At 51.9% G+C, this 14,371-nt stretch overlaps 1 protein-coding gene across 5 annotated transcripts in view; it reads right to left on the bottom strand.

Moving 5' to 3' along the window:
- Positions 1–372: 372 nt before the first annotated feature.
- The window catches only part of NRBP1 (nuclear receptor binding protein 1), a 35,364-nt gene continuing 21,365 nt past the window's right edge, over positions 373–14,371 (bottom strand). For 3 of the 5 annotated variants that reach the window (XM_074153119.1, XM_074153117.1, XM_074153122.1), the window contains 11 exons: positions 4,274–4,357; positions 3,958–4,016; positions 2,738–2,836; positions 2,531–2,663; positions 2,218–2,320; positions 1,903–1,953; positions 1,671–1,806; positions 1,533–1,586; positions 1,133–1,196; positions 992–1,047; positions 373–798 (listed from right to left, as the gene is read on the bottom strand). In XM_074153119.1, the coding sequence (XP_074009220.1) occupies positions 700–798; positions 992–1,047; positions 1,133–1,196; positions 1,533–1,586; positions 1,671–1,806; positions 1,903–1,953; positions 2,218–2,320; positions 2,531–2,663; positions 2,738–2,836; positions 3,958–4,016; positions 4,274–4,357 (938 nt within the window). In that variant the 3' untranslated portion in view covers positions 373–699. The remainder of the gene's footprint in view (positions 799–991; positions 1,048–1,132; positions 1,197–1,532; positions 1,587–1,670; positions 1,807–1,902; positions 1,954–2,217; positions 2,321–2,530; positions 2,664–2,737; positions 2,837–3,957; positions 4,017–4,273; positions 4,358–14,371) is intronic. The other 2 variants (XM_074153118.1, XM_074153120.1) reach the window with 2 other exon arrangements.

Here is a 14,371-nt window from a genome sequence, read left to right as displayed (position 1 = left end):
GGGACGGGAGGGAGCCGCGGGGGCGGGTCCCAGCGCTCCGCCGGGAGCGGCGCGGCCCCGCAGCCCCCGGGGCACCGGGAGCGGGGCGGGGGCTCCGGGGGGACAGCCCGGTGTCCGCACAGGCTGCAGCCCAGCGACGGGCCGGCGGCTGTGCAAAACCAGTAAACAAAGTGCGGCCGGGGGAGCGGGAGCGGCGGGGAACGGGGAGGGGGGGGGGGGCCGGGCCCCCCCGGCCCGGGAGGAGGGAAGGAGGGGGGTGAGGGGTGCCAGAGGCAGCTGCAAAGTGGGCGGGGCTTCAGGGCTCCCCCCTGCTTACCTTTAAATTAAAAAAAAAAAAAAAATAAAAAGGAAGAAAAACGAAAACCAAAAATTCTGTGCTGTGCAAAAGACACTTTGTACAATTCAAACAGACCAAACTCCATGCACATGAACGGGGCTGAAGAACACCCCCAGCCAGGACCCGGCTCCCCGGCACCGCCTGGCAAAATCCCAACAGAAACAGGGCTGGAAATAATACTGATGCGCAAAGTCCCCTTTAATAGGCGGGCAGGGAGGATTGTCGCAGCCCAGCCACGGCACATGCAGGACGAGCTTCCAAGCGCTGCAGCCGGGGTCTCGCTGATGCCCTACAGCGATGGACAGACACACAAGGGGTCACAGGCCACGAAGCTGCGCTGGCCGCCCGGGAGCCGGGGGGGGCTAAGATGACACAGTCACTGCCGTCAGGGCTCCGTTCCGGGTGTAGTAGAACTTGCTGAACGCCTCTTCAAGTAAACAGGTGAGTCTGCTCTGGTCGGCCTGGGAAGAACAAGCTGCAGTGAGGGCCCAGCCCCTGCAAAGCAGAGCTGGGCTGAAGCCTGCCAGGGCCCAGGGACAGGGACACCTCTTACTTCTCCCGCCCTTCCAGCCAGAGGAGTGATCAGGCAGAAACCACTTAAGTTTGAGAAAGGAACGCAGATCTATATCCCTGCCTGAGCCCCAGGACTCTTACCTCGCTGATGAAGCCAAGCTGGACCAGTTCAGCTGCCAGCTCCTGGATGTTGTCATCTGTAACACAGGGACGGGTGTGGGTCCCAGGTCTGAGCGTGCTGCCGGCCCCAGCGCGCCCCAGCGTGGGAGGAAAGGTACTTACTGGGCTGCAGGTCACAGCTTAAGTGTCTATTCAACTTGTCTTCCAGTTTCAGCAGCAGCGTTAACTGCAGGGCAGAGAAGTTCTCGTGAGGAACTGCACGGTGGCCACAGATAGCCAGGAGCATCCCCACAGACCCCCATCAGGGTAGGAACCATCCCCCCTGCGGAGACCCACAGAACAACCACAGCCAGCAGCACCGTCCCGCAGGGGAAGCCTGAACCCGGGAGCGGGCTGGAAACATTTCCTGCCCGCCAGGTGGGGCAGGGGCGCGGGGCTGGGCTGGCTTTGGGCCCCAGAGATGGCAGCAGGTACCAGCCGCACGTCGGCCGCTGGAGCCACGTGCTCTCACCGCTGCCCTCGTGCACCCCGGCACATGCTCAGCCAGAGGATGGGAACGTACATGGTGCTTCACCCCCTCCTCCACGGACTCGATGTTGCACTGCATCAGCACCACCTGAAAGAGGAGCAGAGACGCCCTGTGAGCGGCTGCGGTTGCGGAGCTTGGCTGGGGAGGGGGGACGGAGCCCCCATCGCTCACCTTGCGGGTCTCCACCTCGGCAGGCTCCGGAGTCGGGGTCTTCACTGATGGAGGAGCAATGGGGGATTTCACCACCACCTGCTGGGGCTGCTGGGGCCGCGGCATCCCGAAGGCTGTCAGTGGGTAAATACCATTCCTACAAGGAAGGAGCAGCGCCTGAGGTTATGTCTCTCTGAAATTTTTCCAGTCTCACACACACTTGAAGTTGCCCTTTAAAAAAAACCCCTCTTACCTTACATCCTCCAGGAACTTGTCCAGCTCCAGTGCTGGAGACTGTGAGAAGCTGCAGGGAGGGAAAAAAGAAGTACTGAGGTGAGCATTCATCTAACAGAACCACGTGCTCAAGCCTCTTGGGTGCAGTTTCAAATGCCCATGTCCTAAGCAGCCGTGCCAGTGGGCAGGAGGGGTACAGGCAGCCGAAGGTTCAGAGAAGCCAAGGATGAGGCAACTCGAAGGGCAGAGCCCCAGGCAGATCCCTCGGTGCTCGCCCCAGTGCCCCAGCCCCTGCTCCACGTGCAGCCCCTCCGAGCACACCACGGAAACTCACATCATCTTGACTCCTTCCCTGTCTGCATGGTTAATCTCTGCCAACACCGCACTCATGTCAAGGTTCTTGGTCATCTCTTCTAAAGCATTTTCAGGAATCATATCTATTAAAAAAACAAACAGTTAGAACAACTGCAATTCCTTTCCAATCTAAGAAAAGCAATAAAACCCCCAGAGGCTGCTGATCTCCCGTGCCGCTCCAAGCAGGCAGACTGCTGCAGATAAAGGTCTTGGTTTCCAGGGTGCCAGCAGCACTGACAACTTTGGGGAGCTTTGCAGAAGGCGAGATGTGGCGCCCGGGGGCCCATACTCACGCTGGTGCCCAACGATACAGTGTGCAGCGAGCAGCTTGAGTGATGGCACCTCAAACAACGCCTGGTGGAAGAGGAGCTCCCGGGCAGTAGGACGCTTGCCAGGGTCCTGTTCTAGACACTTCTGAATGAACTCCTGGAAGACAAAACTGGCATGAGACCACGTGCAGTGCCAACGTGTCTGCAGGGTGCCGACCCCACCTCGCTCACCCTCTGCAGGGGGTCCTCCAGCAGCTGGATGGCACTGTTGATGGCCTCCTGGGGCACGTAAGAGGACTCGCCATTACCCTGTATTTCCAGCACCGCCATCTGCAAACACAAAGCAGCGCATCAGACCCCACTGAGAATCACTGACTGCACTGAGCAGAGCTGGAGGAGACCACTGCCGAGCGCAGGATCGTAACAGCCAAGTTGTTTGGTGCTGTTTAAGGTCACAGTTTGTGAGGCAGAGAGAGAATGAGTGCCTCGTTACAATAGCTCATTTCCAGCACCCTAACAGATTGCCAGGGAGATCTGAAAACTATGCCAGTGTCACCTCAGACAGTATCTCCATTCTGAACCTCATGATCCACCGGCCTGTACTTCTGCTTGATAATTCCCATCCTCTAATGAAGCAGTAACTGGATCACTGCCCGAATCTGACAGTGTCCCTCTGGCTGCATGAATAGCCCTGTACTGCCGGCAGAACAACATGCACACGGTGCCATCCAGAACTGGCCCCAGCCAACACAAATTCCCAGCTAGGAAAGGCTCGCAAGAAGATTCCAGAGAACATCTTAAGATTCGACTCAAGTTTTGCTTCCTAAAAGTTGTGTTTCTTCCTGCTTCACTTATGGAATGTGCAGCAGAAGTTCAGAATTCTTTGTGTTGTCTCATTCTGGCAATTCTTCCCAGAAAATACTCCTGCCAAGAACACCACTTTCCTAGACTTGGGCCTGCTGATTGCAAGGCCAAAGGAACCACTGAGCTGCTAAGGTCAGGTACGTCAGACTTGTGCCTGACTGCGACCAGCACCTGTGTCAGCTGGGGACAGGCCGGCCGAGAAAGGTATGGACAACTGTCCCCTCCTCCAGACACCCCAAGAGGAACAGGTCCTCCCCAGAACGGGGGTTCTGTTCTCCAGGTACATGAAGCACAGTTGGTAGCAGTGACTTCCCACCAGCCAGTGGGTCAGACCTCAGAAACGGCCAAGACCCGCAGAGTAATGAATTACACATTATTGAATTTCAGAAAGAACTACACATTACTGAGTATTTACTTCTTAGTAAGGCATCTGGGAGAGCCTGGACAGGGATCCCTCCAAGGCAAAGTGCATTTGGCTCAAGGGTCTGTTCCCAAGCTAACCCACCCCTAACCACAGCATCTCCACAGAGCCATCTCCTTCCCTCAGATTCATTCCCTGCCCCACAGCCGACGTGCTCCGCACTCACCTCCAGTGCGCACATCCCAAAGGAGTAGATGTCCACAGCAGTGGTGACATTGGCAACTTCTGTAAGACAGAAATAATGCTGTTATCAGTCCCTGCCTGCATTCAGCGGGACCAGCAGGACCACCCCTCCATCAGGCTACGATAATCCTGCAGCCTTCTCCCCCTCCCCTGCTATCAAAAGACAGAGGAGTCGAAGCATTTAAGCAGGCAAATAACTCAAAACTGTTAATGTGAGGTCTCTCGGGAGCCTGTAGTTGAAAACAAGACACAGAACGGCTTGGAAGCATTAGCAAGGTCAACAAATAGCCACACCATACCTCCATATTCCGGGGCAAAGAAGTGCAGGTTCTTCTGCTCCTCACGACAGGTCTTCACGTGGTTGTTAATTGTGTCCGGTGCCACTACAAGAAAGTCATGAACACTTAGGATACAGGAAACTGTAGCCTATCCCTGACTAAGTCCCAGGGAACACATGCAGCTCCCGGGCCCTCCGGTGTCCAAAGGGGTAGCAGGGTGGAGGTAAGATGACCCTTCATCAGCTCCTCATTTCAGGTCACCTGCCCTGGTACACCTCTCCATCGTGTCCTTGGCTGCAGAGGGACTAAGGCAGCTTAACGTCACTCTCTAAGAGCAGACCTGGAGGCCACAGCTTCTCCCGAATGGGAAGACAAGCCGGGCAGGACTCCCTGTTGGAGTGCAAGCCCTGAAAGCACTCAACTTACATCAGATCTATGGTGTTTGTCACAAGCAACTCAACTACAACAGAAGCCCCTAGGAGCAGCCAGAGTTGCCAAGATCACTGCAATCAGTCACCGCCTCAGGGCTCTAGGAAAGGGACAGAAGTACAAGGCAACTCTTCCACATATCAGCAGGGCACCGCTGACAACATGCCTCAAGACAATACTCAAGCAAAGCTGCTGAATGGGGAGAGATGACCACCCTGAGAGCAGAGGCCTCCCGGCAGCCAGCACCTCCACAGCAACCAGGAACCACCCAGAGCTACAGGGAGGGAAGGGCTCCCAGCCACAGGAAAAAGGAGCAGAACACAAGTATGGGCCCCCCATGAAAGACAGGCTTTGAGGACAGCCACTTCTGCAAACAGCTCTCCCAAACCAAGCAGCGGGCTCCAGCAGGGAGACACACTGAGGTAGGCAGGGACCACGGAGTCACCATCCCATCTGAAGCTCCACTCCCATGCTTGAACGTGCCCAGCCCCACAGTCTCAGGCCCACCTCCCAGACAATCGCAAGTGGTCCTGGTCTGTTCTGCTACAACGTGGACTTACATGGGATGTGCCAAAGCGCCTCTATTTTTCCAGGTGTTCCTGGATTGGGGCAGGACACACCAAAGAGGATTCCCAGCTGAATGAGACCGAACTAGTTCCCAGCCTCAGAGAAGAGATGTTCTTTGGGCTCTAGTCAGACAAGGAGGATCTTCCTTGGTAACTCAGCTCAACCTTCATGTGTGGCACCTACCAAATCATACTATCTTATTTGAGCATTGGAAACCGAGCCTGCTCCAATGGCCAGCGTCTACTTTCCCAACCAACCATTCATGAGTAGTTTACTGCTTTATGCTAGCTTTTACCCTGGGAGTCCAGTAAGATTACTTCATTCCCAGTGCTTACCTGTTCACAGACACCACTGGGTCCTCTCGCTAAACTCTTTGTCCTCCTCCGAAGACTGTTTTCCCAGTGACACTGACTGCTTTAGACGAGCTCTGACCAGGGCGATGCATAATCACACCAGTTCTCCCTACTGGAGACTCTGCCCCAAGGGATCTTAATGTTGCATATGAGGCATGCGAGTCATGTTCCTCCCTTAAATGGCTAGTGGCCACCAGATCCCCCTCAGTCACGAATGATGAGCTCTAGGCTTCTGTGCAGCTTTGCATTTTGCACTACTGAACAAGTCACTACTGGAAATTCTCCAGTCCTCTAATGTCTGCCTCTGCTTCTGGAGGATAACCCCATCTGCCTCAACAGCACACATTTCCATTAACAGCCTCAACGTTCACGAGATCAGTGCCCAAGGGACCCCGAACCCCTCCGGCGGGACAGCCCTTTCTCAGCTTCCACCCCATCACCCTGCCTCCAGCCAGCGGCCACAGGGAGATTGCCCCAGGTCTGTCCAGTATGGCCAGTTCTCCTACTGGGCCTGCTGAAGAGGCTGTGAACCTGCTTTGGTCTGTGCCAGTGTCTGTCTTGAGCAGCCTGCTGTGTGCGTCTGGTCTGCTGGTGGCTCCTGAGAGACGAGAGGCTGCGCCGGGTCCTTTCCCGCAGCGGGATTTCCTCACCGTTCCTGCCCTTTGCCACCCCTTTCTGGAGATGTTCTGGCCAAGGAACCAAGATCAGGTTTAACAGTACCGGCCCTCCTCACGAAGTAATTTGTTGTTTTCTACTCAAAAGAACAATCCACCACTGTAAACCCAAACAGTTCAATACTGTCAAATGAGGTTTTGCCTTCTTAAAAAAAAAAAACAACAAACACCAAACGCCCCCACACCCGCCACTCACCGCTGCTGGAGACCTGCAGGAACTACAGGTAATTCTGCCTAAATCTACAGTGCCCCACGGGTGGGGGCGAGGGGTGGAGACAGGGACGGCTACAGTCCACACCAATACTGTGAAGTTTTTGATCAGAAACAAGTTTTTCCTCAGAGTGACCGACAGCATTAATATTTTGGCATTCCCCTGAGGCCTAGGCTGTAACAGTCATTGGATCTCACTGATCCCAAACGTGATTGTCCCCTGCCCGCAAGAACTATTCCTTTGTCACAGTTTTTGCAGAACATTTAAGGCTTCAGAAACCCTTCTGCTCTAAAGTCTGAATTTAATTTCATTAATGGAATACTGTCTGTCTTTGTGCAGCACACAGCGTACGTGAGCTATCAAACCCATGGTGTGAACCCTGCCAAACCCAACACTTCTCACATGCGTGGTGGCCTCCGACTACCGGAGCTAACCAGACATCTGAGGGCATAAAATAAGACTTATTTTAGAATCACAGAATTGCCTGGGTTGGAAGGGACCTTTCAGATCATCGAGTCCAACCATCAACCCAACACTGACAAAAACCATCACTAAATCGTATCTCTGAGCACCACATCTACCCATCTTTTAAATCCCTCCAGGGACGGTGATTCCACCACTGCCCTGGGCAGCCTGTTCCAAGGCTTGACAACCCTTTTGGCAAAGAAATTGTTCCTAATATCCATCCTAAACCTCCCCTGGCAACACTTGAGGCCATTTCCTCTTGTCCCATCGCCTGTTCCTTGGGAGGAGAGACTGACCGTCCTGTCCTTCGCTCCTGGAGCGAAGAAGCACTAATCAATCACAAAAAGGCATTATCAACAGAAACTGCAGCCAGTGACGCAAGTTAGACACTCCCATACCAGAAAGGCGAGTACGTGGGAATCCTGGCCCAACCTCCATCTATAATGGCTGTCTGCGCCTCGTTAGGGACTTGGTAATCAGCTTCTCTGCGTCCAGGTCCTACAGACATTCTGCAGCGGCCCCAGTGTTTCTGGAAAGAGCTGGGCTTGCTCCATCTGCGGGAGCTTCCAACTCAGACACACAGAAAGGCAGTTTGGAATTTGCTGTTGTGGGTCATCCAGGGATCTGCCCGCTCTGACATTCTGGTCCCTGTGCCTCCAAACTTGCAGAGTCCCACTGGAACTCCTCAGCACGCCCCTCTGTCGCTGCTGCAGAGACTGGCTACGTGGCTGGGTTTGATCAGCCACACTTGGCCAGCCTTTTTCCTGTTCTAGCAGTTTATATCACAGCTCCTGTGCGACTTGGCTGGCAGTCACGCGAAAACGTTGCTCTGCTATTGCAAAGCTGAAGCAGAGCAATGGATGGCATGAGACTGTACCAGGTTCCTCACCGGGTGCCTTCCAGCCGAGCAGAGACGGCCTGGCCAGACACAAATCTCTTCCATTCATCACTGCTACAGCAATGACTCGCTACTGAAGTCAGCTCTGGAAAACACTGCTGGCACGTTAAACCAGGCGGACAGAAGTGCTGCTACACCTTGTGAGGGTACTTTAGAGGCTGGGGCAAGAAACTTTGGGTTTGATCTGGTCTAGTCGCTATTGTAGGTCCATTAGCACAGGCAGAGGCCCGAGAGGAGCTTCGCCTGAACACACATTTTAAAACAGTTAACTGTATGAGCTGAGAACACACGCTTTAAGGCGCCTCTGACACAAGCTCTTCTGACCAATGTGCACGTGGTTGCTACCCGCCGTCCACTACCGCATCTAGTGATGACTCTTAATTTTGTGAATGATCAGATGGATGAAGGCTAAGGACAGTTGTGTTGAGCAAGACAAAAAATGGAGGTCAAAAAGGGAAGCCAGATCACCAACATTAACAACAAGTCTCTCAGCCACAGAGAAGACGTCTGCAAGGGGCAGACTACAGGACAGAGCACCACATGACTGACCGGCGTGGTAGGGAATTAGCAAAGCAAAGATGAACTCTGGAAAAGGATTCAGCCAAATACGGTGTCCGTGCAGAGCAGGCAGCAGGAAGAGATGTGGTGTGCAGTAGAAGGTAGGACAAGCAACTTGCCTTCAGCAAGCTGGACTCAATCTGACAATGAAAGCGTAAAGAGAAATAACCCGTGTTACTACAGGAACACACAGAGCCCGCTGGCCTTCCCCAGCCCTTGAGGCCGTGCCAGAGCGGAACCCTCGCCAGAGGCTTACCCTCATGTCCCGGTTTGAAGTAAAACCGAACCAATTTTCTGGTCTGTAATTTTACATCTTAGCTAGGCCTCTTCTAACAGTCTGAAATTAACGGCATATTGTGGAGAAAACTGCTGGTTCTCAGAGTGATCAGACCAATGTTTGTGCTCTGTGCCAAGGGATGGTGTGCAGGGAGGCCCTTGCTTATCCTTATTGCTGTAACAACCAAGGGCAGCCAATTTCCTTATTTGCCCCCTTAGAGGGTCGGAAATGGAAAAATGTAGAGGGGTCACATCGGTGGGGAGGAGGGGACAGGACAGGTGACCCAAACCTGACCAACTGGGGTATTCCATCCCATCTGCCCCATGCCCAGGATAAAAGCTGAGGGATCAAAGGGTCAGCCCCTTCCTGCGATGGCCGACATCCAGAGAGGACTCTGTCTGTTCATCTGCCTTTGATCCTGATCCGTGTGTTCCTGACTCCAGAGCTGGAATCCAGTTCCCATCCGTCAGTAAGTCCAGTCTGGGACTTCCCCAGTGCCTGCCGGTGACGTGACTGTCATCCTGGGAGCTTGATACGGTTTTGTATATATTGTATCCATTTCATTACTTTCTTTTGTTTTGTTTTGTTTTATTTTAATATTAATTCTTCATTAAAGTAGTTTAAGTTCATTCTAAACTTCTAAATCTCCTTATCTCTTTTTCTCCTCTCTCTCTCTTTTGGGGGGGGGGGCATCTGTCAGTCTGGTTTTGGTAAATTCAGCCGAAACCAGGACACCTCACCAGGGTCAGCAGCTCCTCAGAGCACCCAGAGTCAATGGGTGTGTTGGCCAAGAAGGCACTCTGTGGCTTTACTTCCCAGCTGTCACCAGCGGCAGGTTTGAGCAGAGATGCCCCATCACACAGCATCTTGCCCTTTTAAACACTACACGCTGCAGGAGAAATGTTCCTCTTGTCCAGTGTCCAAGTCACACCCACCTTTGTTCTGCATCCAGCGCTTCCTCCTCCAAGCAGGAGCGAGTCTGCCCAGTGGCTCTCCCTTTCCTCCTGAAGCAGCCACCCAAACACTCCGTCTTTCCACCGTGCCTATGCTGCACGGTACCAGCACCACGGGCCCCCCAAAATGACCAGCTGAGTGTGAGACCGTCTGTTTGCAGCTACCGAGGGACAGCCACAGGTAGGTTCCAGGGCACATCATTATCCCTGCACTCATACGCTCAAGACATTTTCACTACTGCAAAAGGGTGTAAGACCGCACAAACCCAAGACATTTCATGGTTCATTTCATTCGTACACTAAGATGACAAATGCTTTTTTATTAGGGAGGGCAAAGCCTAGAAAATAAGCCACTAGGAAGCTAGTGGCAACAAGAAGAGGCATAGAGCCATTAAACACCGAGTCAAACAGGAAAAGCAGCAGCAGATTTCAGCTGATCACACAACACAAGCATCATCCTACAGCCCTGCAGATCTCCGTCAGGGATCATAAACAGTGTCTGCAAAGATATCTGCAACACTGAGACACCAGAAGCCAGATATTTTATTTTTTAAACAGTTGAATATCTAATGAGATGAAGAGGTAAAGACGTTCAGAATATGAGAAGTTCACTACATACAGTTACCAGTGCCAGACAACAGCCCCCAGCTGCTTACACCCATCTTCATTCTTGCCACGTCCATTGACATTGCTGCTGAGTGGTGTAACTCATCTCTGCTTAAAACATTGCCCACGTCTCCCTCCTGAGAAAATACTGCTGAGGCAGAACCCATGGCACTCGCAACAGAGAGCTGGTTTCGTACAAAAATTTGTGTCCTATGAGAGAGGTATCCTTCTCCACAGAAATTTATACAGAATCATAAAACCACAGGATGGTTCAGGGTGGAAGGGACCTCTGGAGGTCACCTTGTCCAACCCCCTGTTCCAGCAGGGATACCCAGAGCCAGGTGCCCAGGACCATGTCCAGACAGCTCTTGAATAGCTCCACGGATGGAGACTCCATCACCTCCCTGGGCAACCGGTGCCTGTGTCACTCTCACACTGGAAAAGTGTTTCCTGATGTTCGGAGGGAACCTCCCGTGGTCCAGTTTGTGCCATTTTGGTCCTGGCACTGGGCACCACTGGAAGAGCCTGGCTCCGTCCTCCTGGCACCCTCCCTGTGGGTGTTTATACACATGGACTCAGTCCCTCTGAGCCTTCTCTGCTGCAGGATGAGCAGCCCCACCTCCCTCAGCCTTTCCCCAAAGGAGGGATGCTCCAGTCCTTCAGTATCCTGGTGGTTCCTCACCGGGCTTTCTCCAGTCTGTCCACATCCCTTTTGTGCTGGGGAGCCCAGAACTGGACCCAGTGCTCCAGGGGTGGCTTCTCCAGCGCTGAGCAGAGGGGAAGGATCCCCTCCCTGGACCTGCTGGCAATATTACGCCTACCACAGCCCAGGACATCGTTAGCCGCCTTTGTGGCAAGGGCACATTGTTGGGCACACGAATGAGCAATGGGAAGGAAAATCCTCATGCTGTGCCAGATTGCTTGAGAAGCAGTGGATGATATTTTTATGTTTAAGTAAAACATTTGACCACGTTCATTACATGGAAGCAGAAAGCAGAAGTCAGCAGAGCAGGAAATGCAAGACTGTGGAGCTAAGAAGAGATAAAGAGGACCTGTAAGATAAGGATTGTCAATCCTGGCTGCATGCAGGCTCTTACGCAGGGCCTTAGGAGCTTATTAGCACTTTATCTGGAAGAGTTCATGGTACAAACAACTTCATTCCGGACAAAGTGTGTAGGGAGATTTGAAATCTGCAAAGTTGTTTTAAGTTCTAATTTCTAGACCAGAGGAATGAAGGTCCTATGGACTGGGCAAACCTCTGCTTGGGCTGCATCATCTGACTGCAATGCAGTATTTAGATCAAAAAGATGCAGGGGCAGCAGGACTGCTGTTCTTGCTCAGTTCTTTAATAACTGAAATGGCATGGCACTAATTAACTGCAGGAGCCTCATATCACAGGGCAAAAATTACATGCAATCAGAAAAACAAAAAAAGACATTCACTGAAATACTATAGACTGAGCTACTCTGGGGAATCTTGTACTCCCAGACTAACACTGCAAAACAAAGTCCTCAGAAATAAGACTATGAAAATTATTTTATGTTTTGAGCAGCTCTGCTTAACAAGTTTGGACTGAACCAGTATAAATGCACATTCAATTACAATGCAATTAGTCTGAGAATTTCAAGTTTAACTTCCTTGTATTTCAGACTTCACATCTCTGTGATTACCGTTGTTTCACAACACGCCAGCAAAGCTGCGCAAATGACCTTGGAAGACTTAATCAACAGAAAAGCTCACCCCCTGAAAGCAGAAGCCAGAGGGAAAACACCACTCAGCCCCTCAAGGCCTAACTCACAGAATTGTCTGGGCTGGAAGGGACCTTTTGAGAACGCAGCTCACCCCCTGCTCACGCAGGTCGCCCAGGACTGCGTGCCGTTTGGTTTTAAGTATCTCCAGGGAGGAAGATTCCACAACTTCTCCGTGCAGTCTCTTCCAGGGTCTGACTACCCTCAAAGTACAAAAAGGTTATTCTTGTGTTAGATGGAACTTCACGTGTTTCAATTTGTGCCCATCGCATTGTCCTGCCAGTGGGCGCTACAAAGAAGAGCCCGGCTCCCTCCTCTTCATTCTCTCCCATCAGGTGTTTATACACATTGAAATGATCTCACTGAGCTTTCTCCTCCCAGGTTAAACAGCTTCAGCTCCCTCAGCCTCTCCTCCTATGAACAGATGCTCCAGTCCCTTAATTGCCTTCGTGGCCCTGTGCAGGACTCACTCCATTAAGTCCATATCTTTCTTGTACTGCACAGCTCAGACCCAGACTCAGCAATCCAGATGTGTCAACAGTGCTGAGGAGAGAAGAAGGATCACCTCCCTCAATCTGCCAGCAATGCTCTTCCCGACGCAGCCCAAGATGCCGTTGGCCACCTTTGTTGTCAGGATGCATTGCTGGCTCCTGGTCTGCTTGCTGTCCCCTCCAGGACCCCAAGCTCCGTCTCTGCAGAGCTGGTTTCCAGAAGGTCAGCCCCCAATCCTGGTACACAGGGTTATTCCTGCCCAGCTGCAGGACTTCACATTTCTCTCTGATGAACCTCTCTGCTTAATTCTCCAGCTCGTCCAGGTCCCTGTGGATGGCAGCACACCCATCTGGTGTACCACCACTCTTCCCAGTTTGTATCATCTGTGAACTTGCTGAGGGTGCACACTGCTGATTGTCCAGGTTGTTAATAAGATGTTAAACAGGACTGGCCCCAACGTTTACCCCTGGGGTACACCACCGGTGACGTGCCTCCAACTAGACTTCGTGCTCCTGGTCACAGCCCTCTGGGCCTGGATGTTCAGATGGTTTTCAACCCACTGCACTGTTCGCTGATTGAACCCACGCTCTGTCTGCTCATCTATGAGGTCAATGCAAAAAATACCCATTGCTGTCCCCCTGCCTACTGGGCCAGTCACCTCACTGCAGAGGGCTACCAGGTTTGCCAAGAACTCCTGACCACAGTTTTGTATTTGGAAACAGTTTCCAGGATTAGTTACTCCATCAGCTTCCCAGGGACTGAGGTGAGGCTGACCAGCCTGTGGTTCCCCAGATCTTCCTTCTTGAAGACAAGAATGACATTTGCTCTCTTTCAGTCTTCAGGAACATCTCCCATTCTCCATGACCTTTCAAAGATAACGGACAGTGGCCTTAGAACAGCATGAGCCACTTCCCTCAGCATTTGTGTGTGCATCCCGTCATGCCCCATGGAACTAGGCACATCCAATCTTTTTTTAAATGTTTCCTAACCTGATCCTCCTCCACCGAGGGTACATCTTCATTGCTCCAGGCTCTCCCTCTGGTCTCATGGGCCTGGGATTTCTGAAGGGCAGCCTTAGCAGTAAAGACGGAGGCAAAAAAGGCAGTCAAGACCTTGGCCTTTTTTGTGTCCTTTGTCACCTCCGCACTGTTGAACAGAGGGCCAACATTTTCCTTATCCTTCCTATTGCTGTTTACTGTAGAACCCTCGCTGCTGCCCTTCACTGCCAGGACCAAACAGCGGGCTTGGCTTTCCTAACCTCACACATGACTGGACAGCATCTCTACAGTCCTCCTGTGTCAACTGCCTCTGCTTCTACAAAAAAATCTCACATAACATTCCTAATAAAACTCCTCAGCAATTTGGGAGAACTTGCTAAGTTCAGATTCAAGTGATCTTTCAAGATCTGGCATGAAGGAGCCTTCTAAAATATTCCACAAAAGGACCGCAAAAGGAGCAGACATATGCAACTGCCTTACTAATACTAAAATGGGTAGATGAAGACCTGGATGATTATAAGACGTCCCCTGATCTATGCTGGAAATCCACAGAAAGGTAAAGAAAAAACACCATCTAGCACAGCTGAAGCAGCAGGTGCCTTCAGTGCAACACAAAGAATAAACCTGACCACAGAAAAGGCAAGTTCTCAAACCTGCAGCACTAAACCGGGAAAATGAAACCTTTTCAGAAGATCCCCTGTAATTGAAAACAACAACCAGTCTAGAAGATAATTGTTTTCTGGTGTTTTCATGAATGAGAACTCACAGCAGCACGCAGAAGGCAAACTGAGCAAGGAAGGCAAGCACGTGAAGCAAGAGCCAGCTTTAAACCTTCTGCAAAATAAAAACAAGAGTTTATTACCATCGCAGCACAGGAGGAGGTAAATCTG

The sequence above is a fragment of the Numenius arquata genome, chromosome 9 (assembly GCF_964106895.1).
Source record: "Numenius arquata chromosome 9, bNumArq3.hap1.1, whole genome shotgun sequence".
NCBI classification, from domain to species: domain Eukaryota; kingdom Metazoa; phylum Chordata; class Aves; order Charadriiformes; family Scolopacidae; genus Numenius; species Numenius arquata.
The sequence above is the reverse complement of the archived record's forward strand: the minus strand, read 5'-3'. Positions and strand labels throughout refer to the sequence as shown.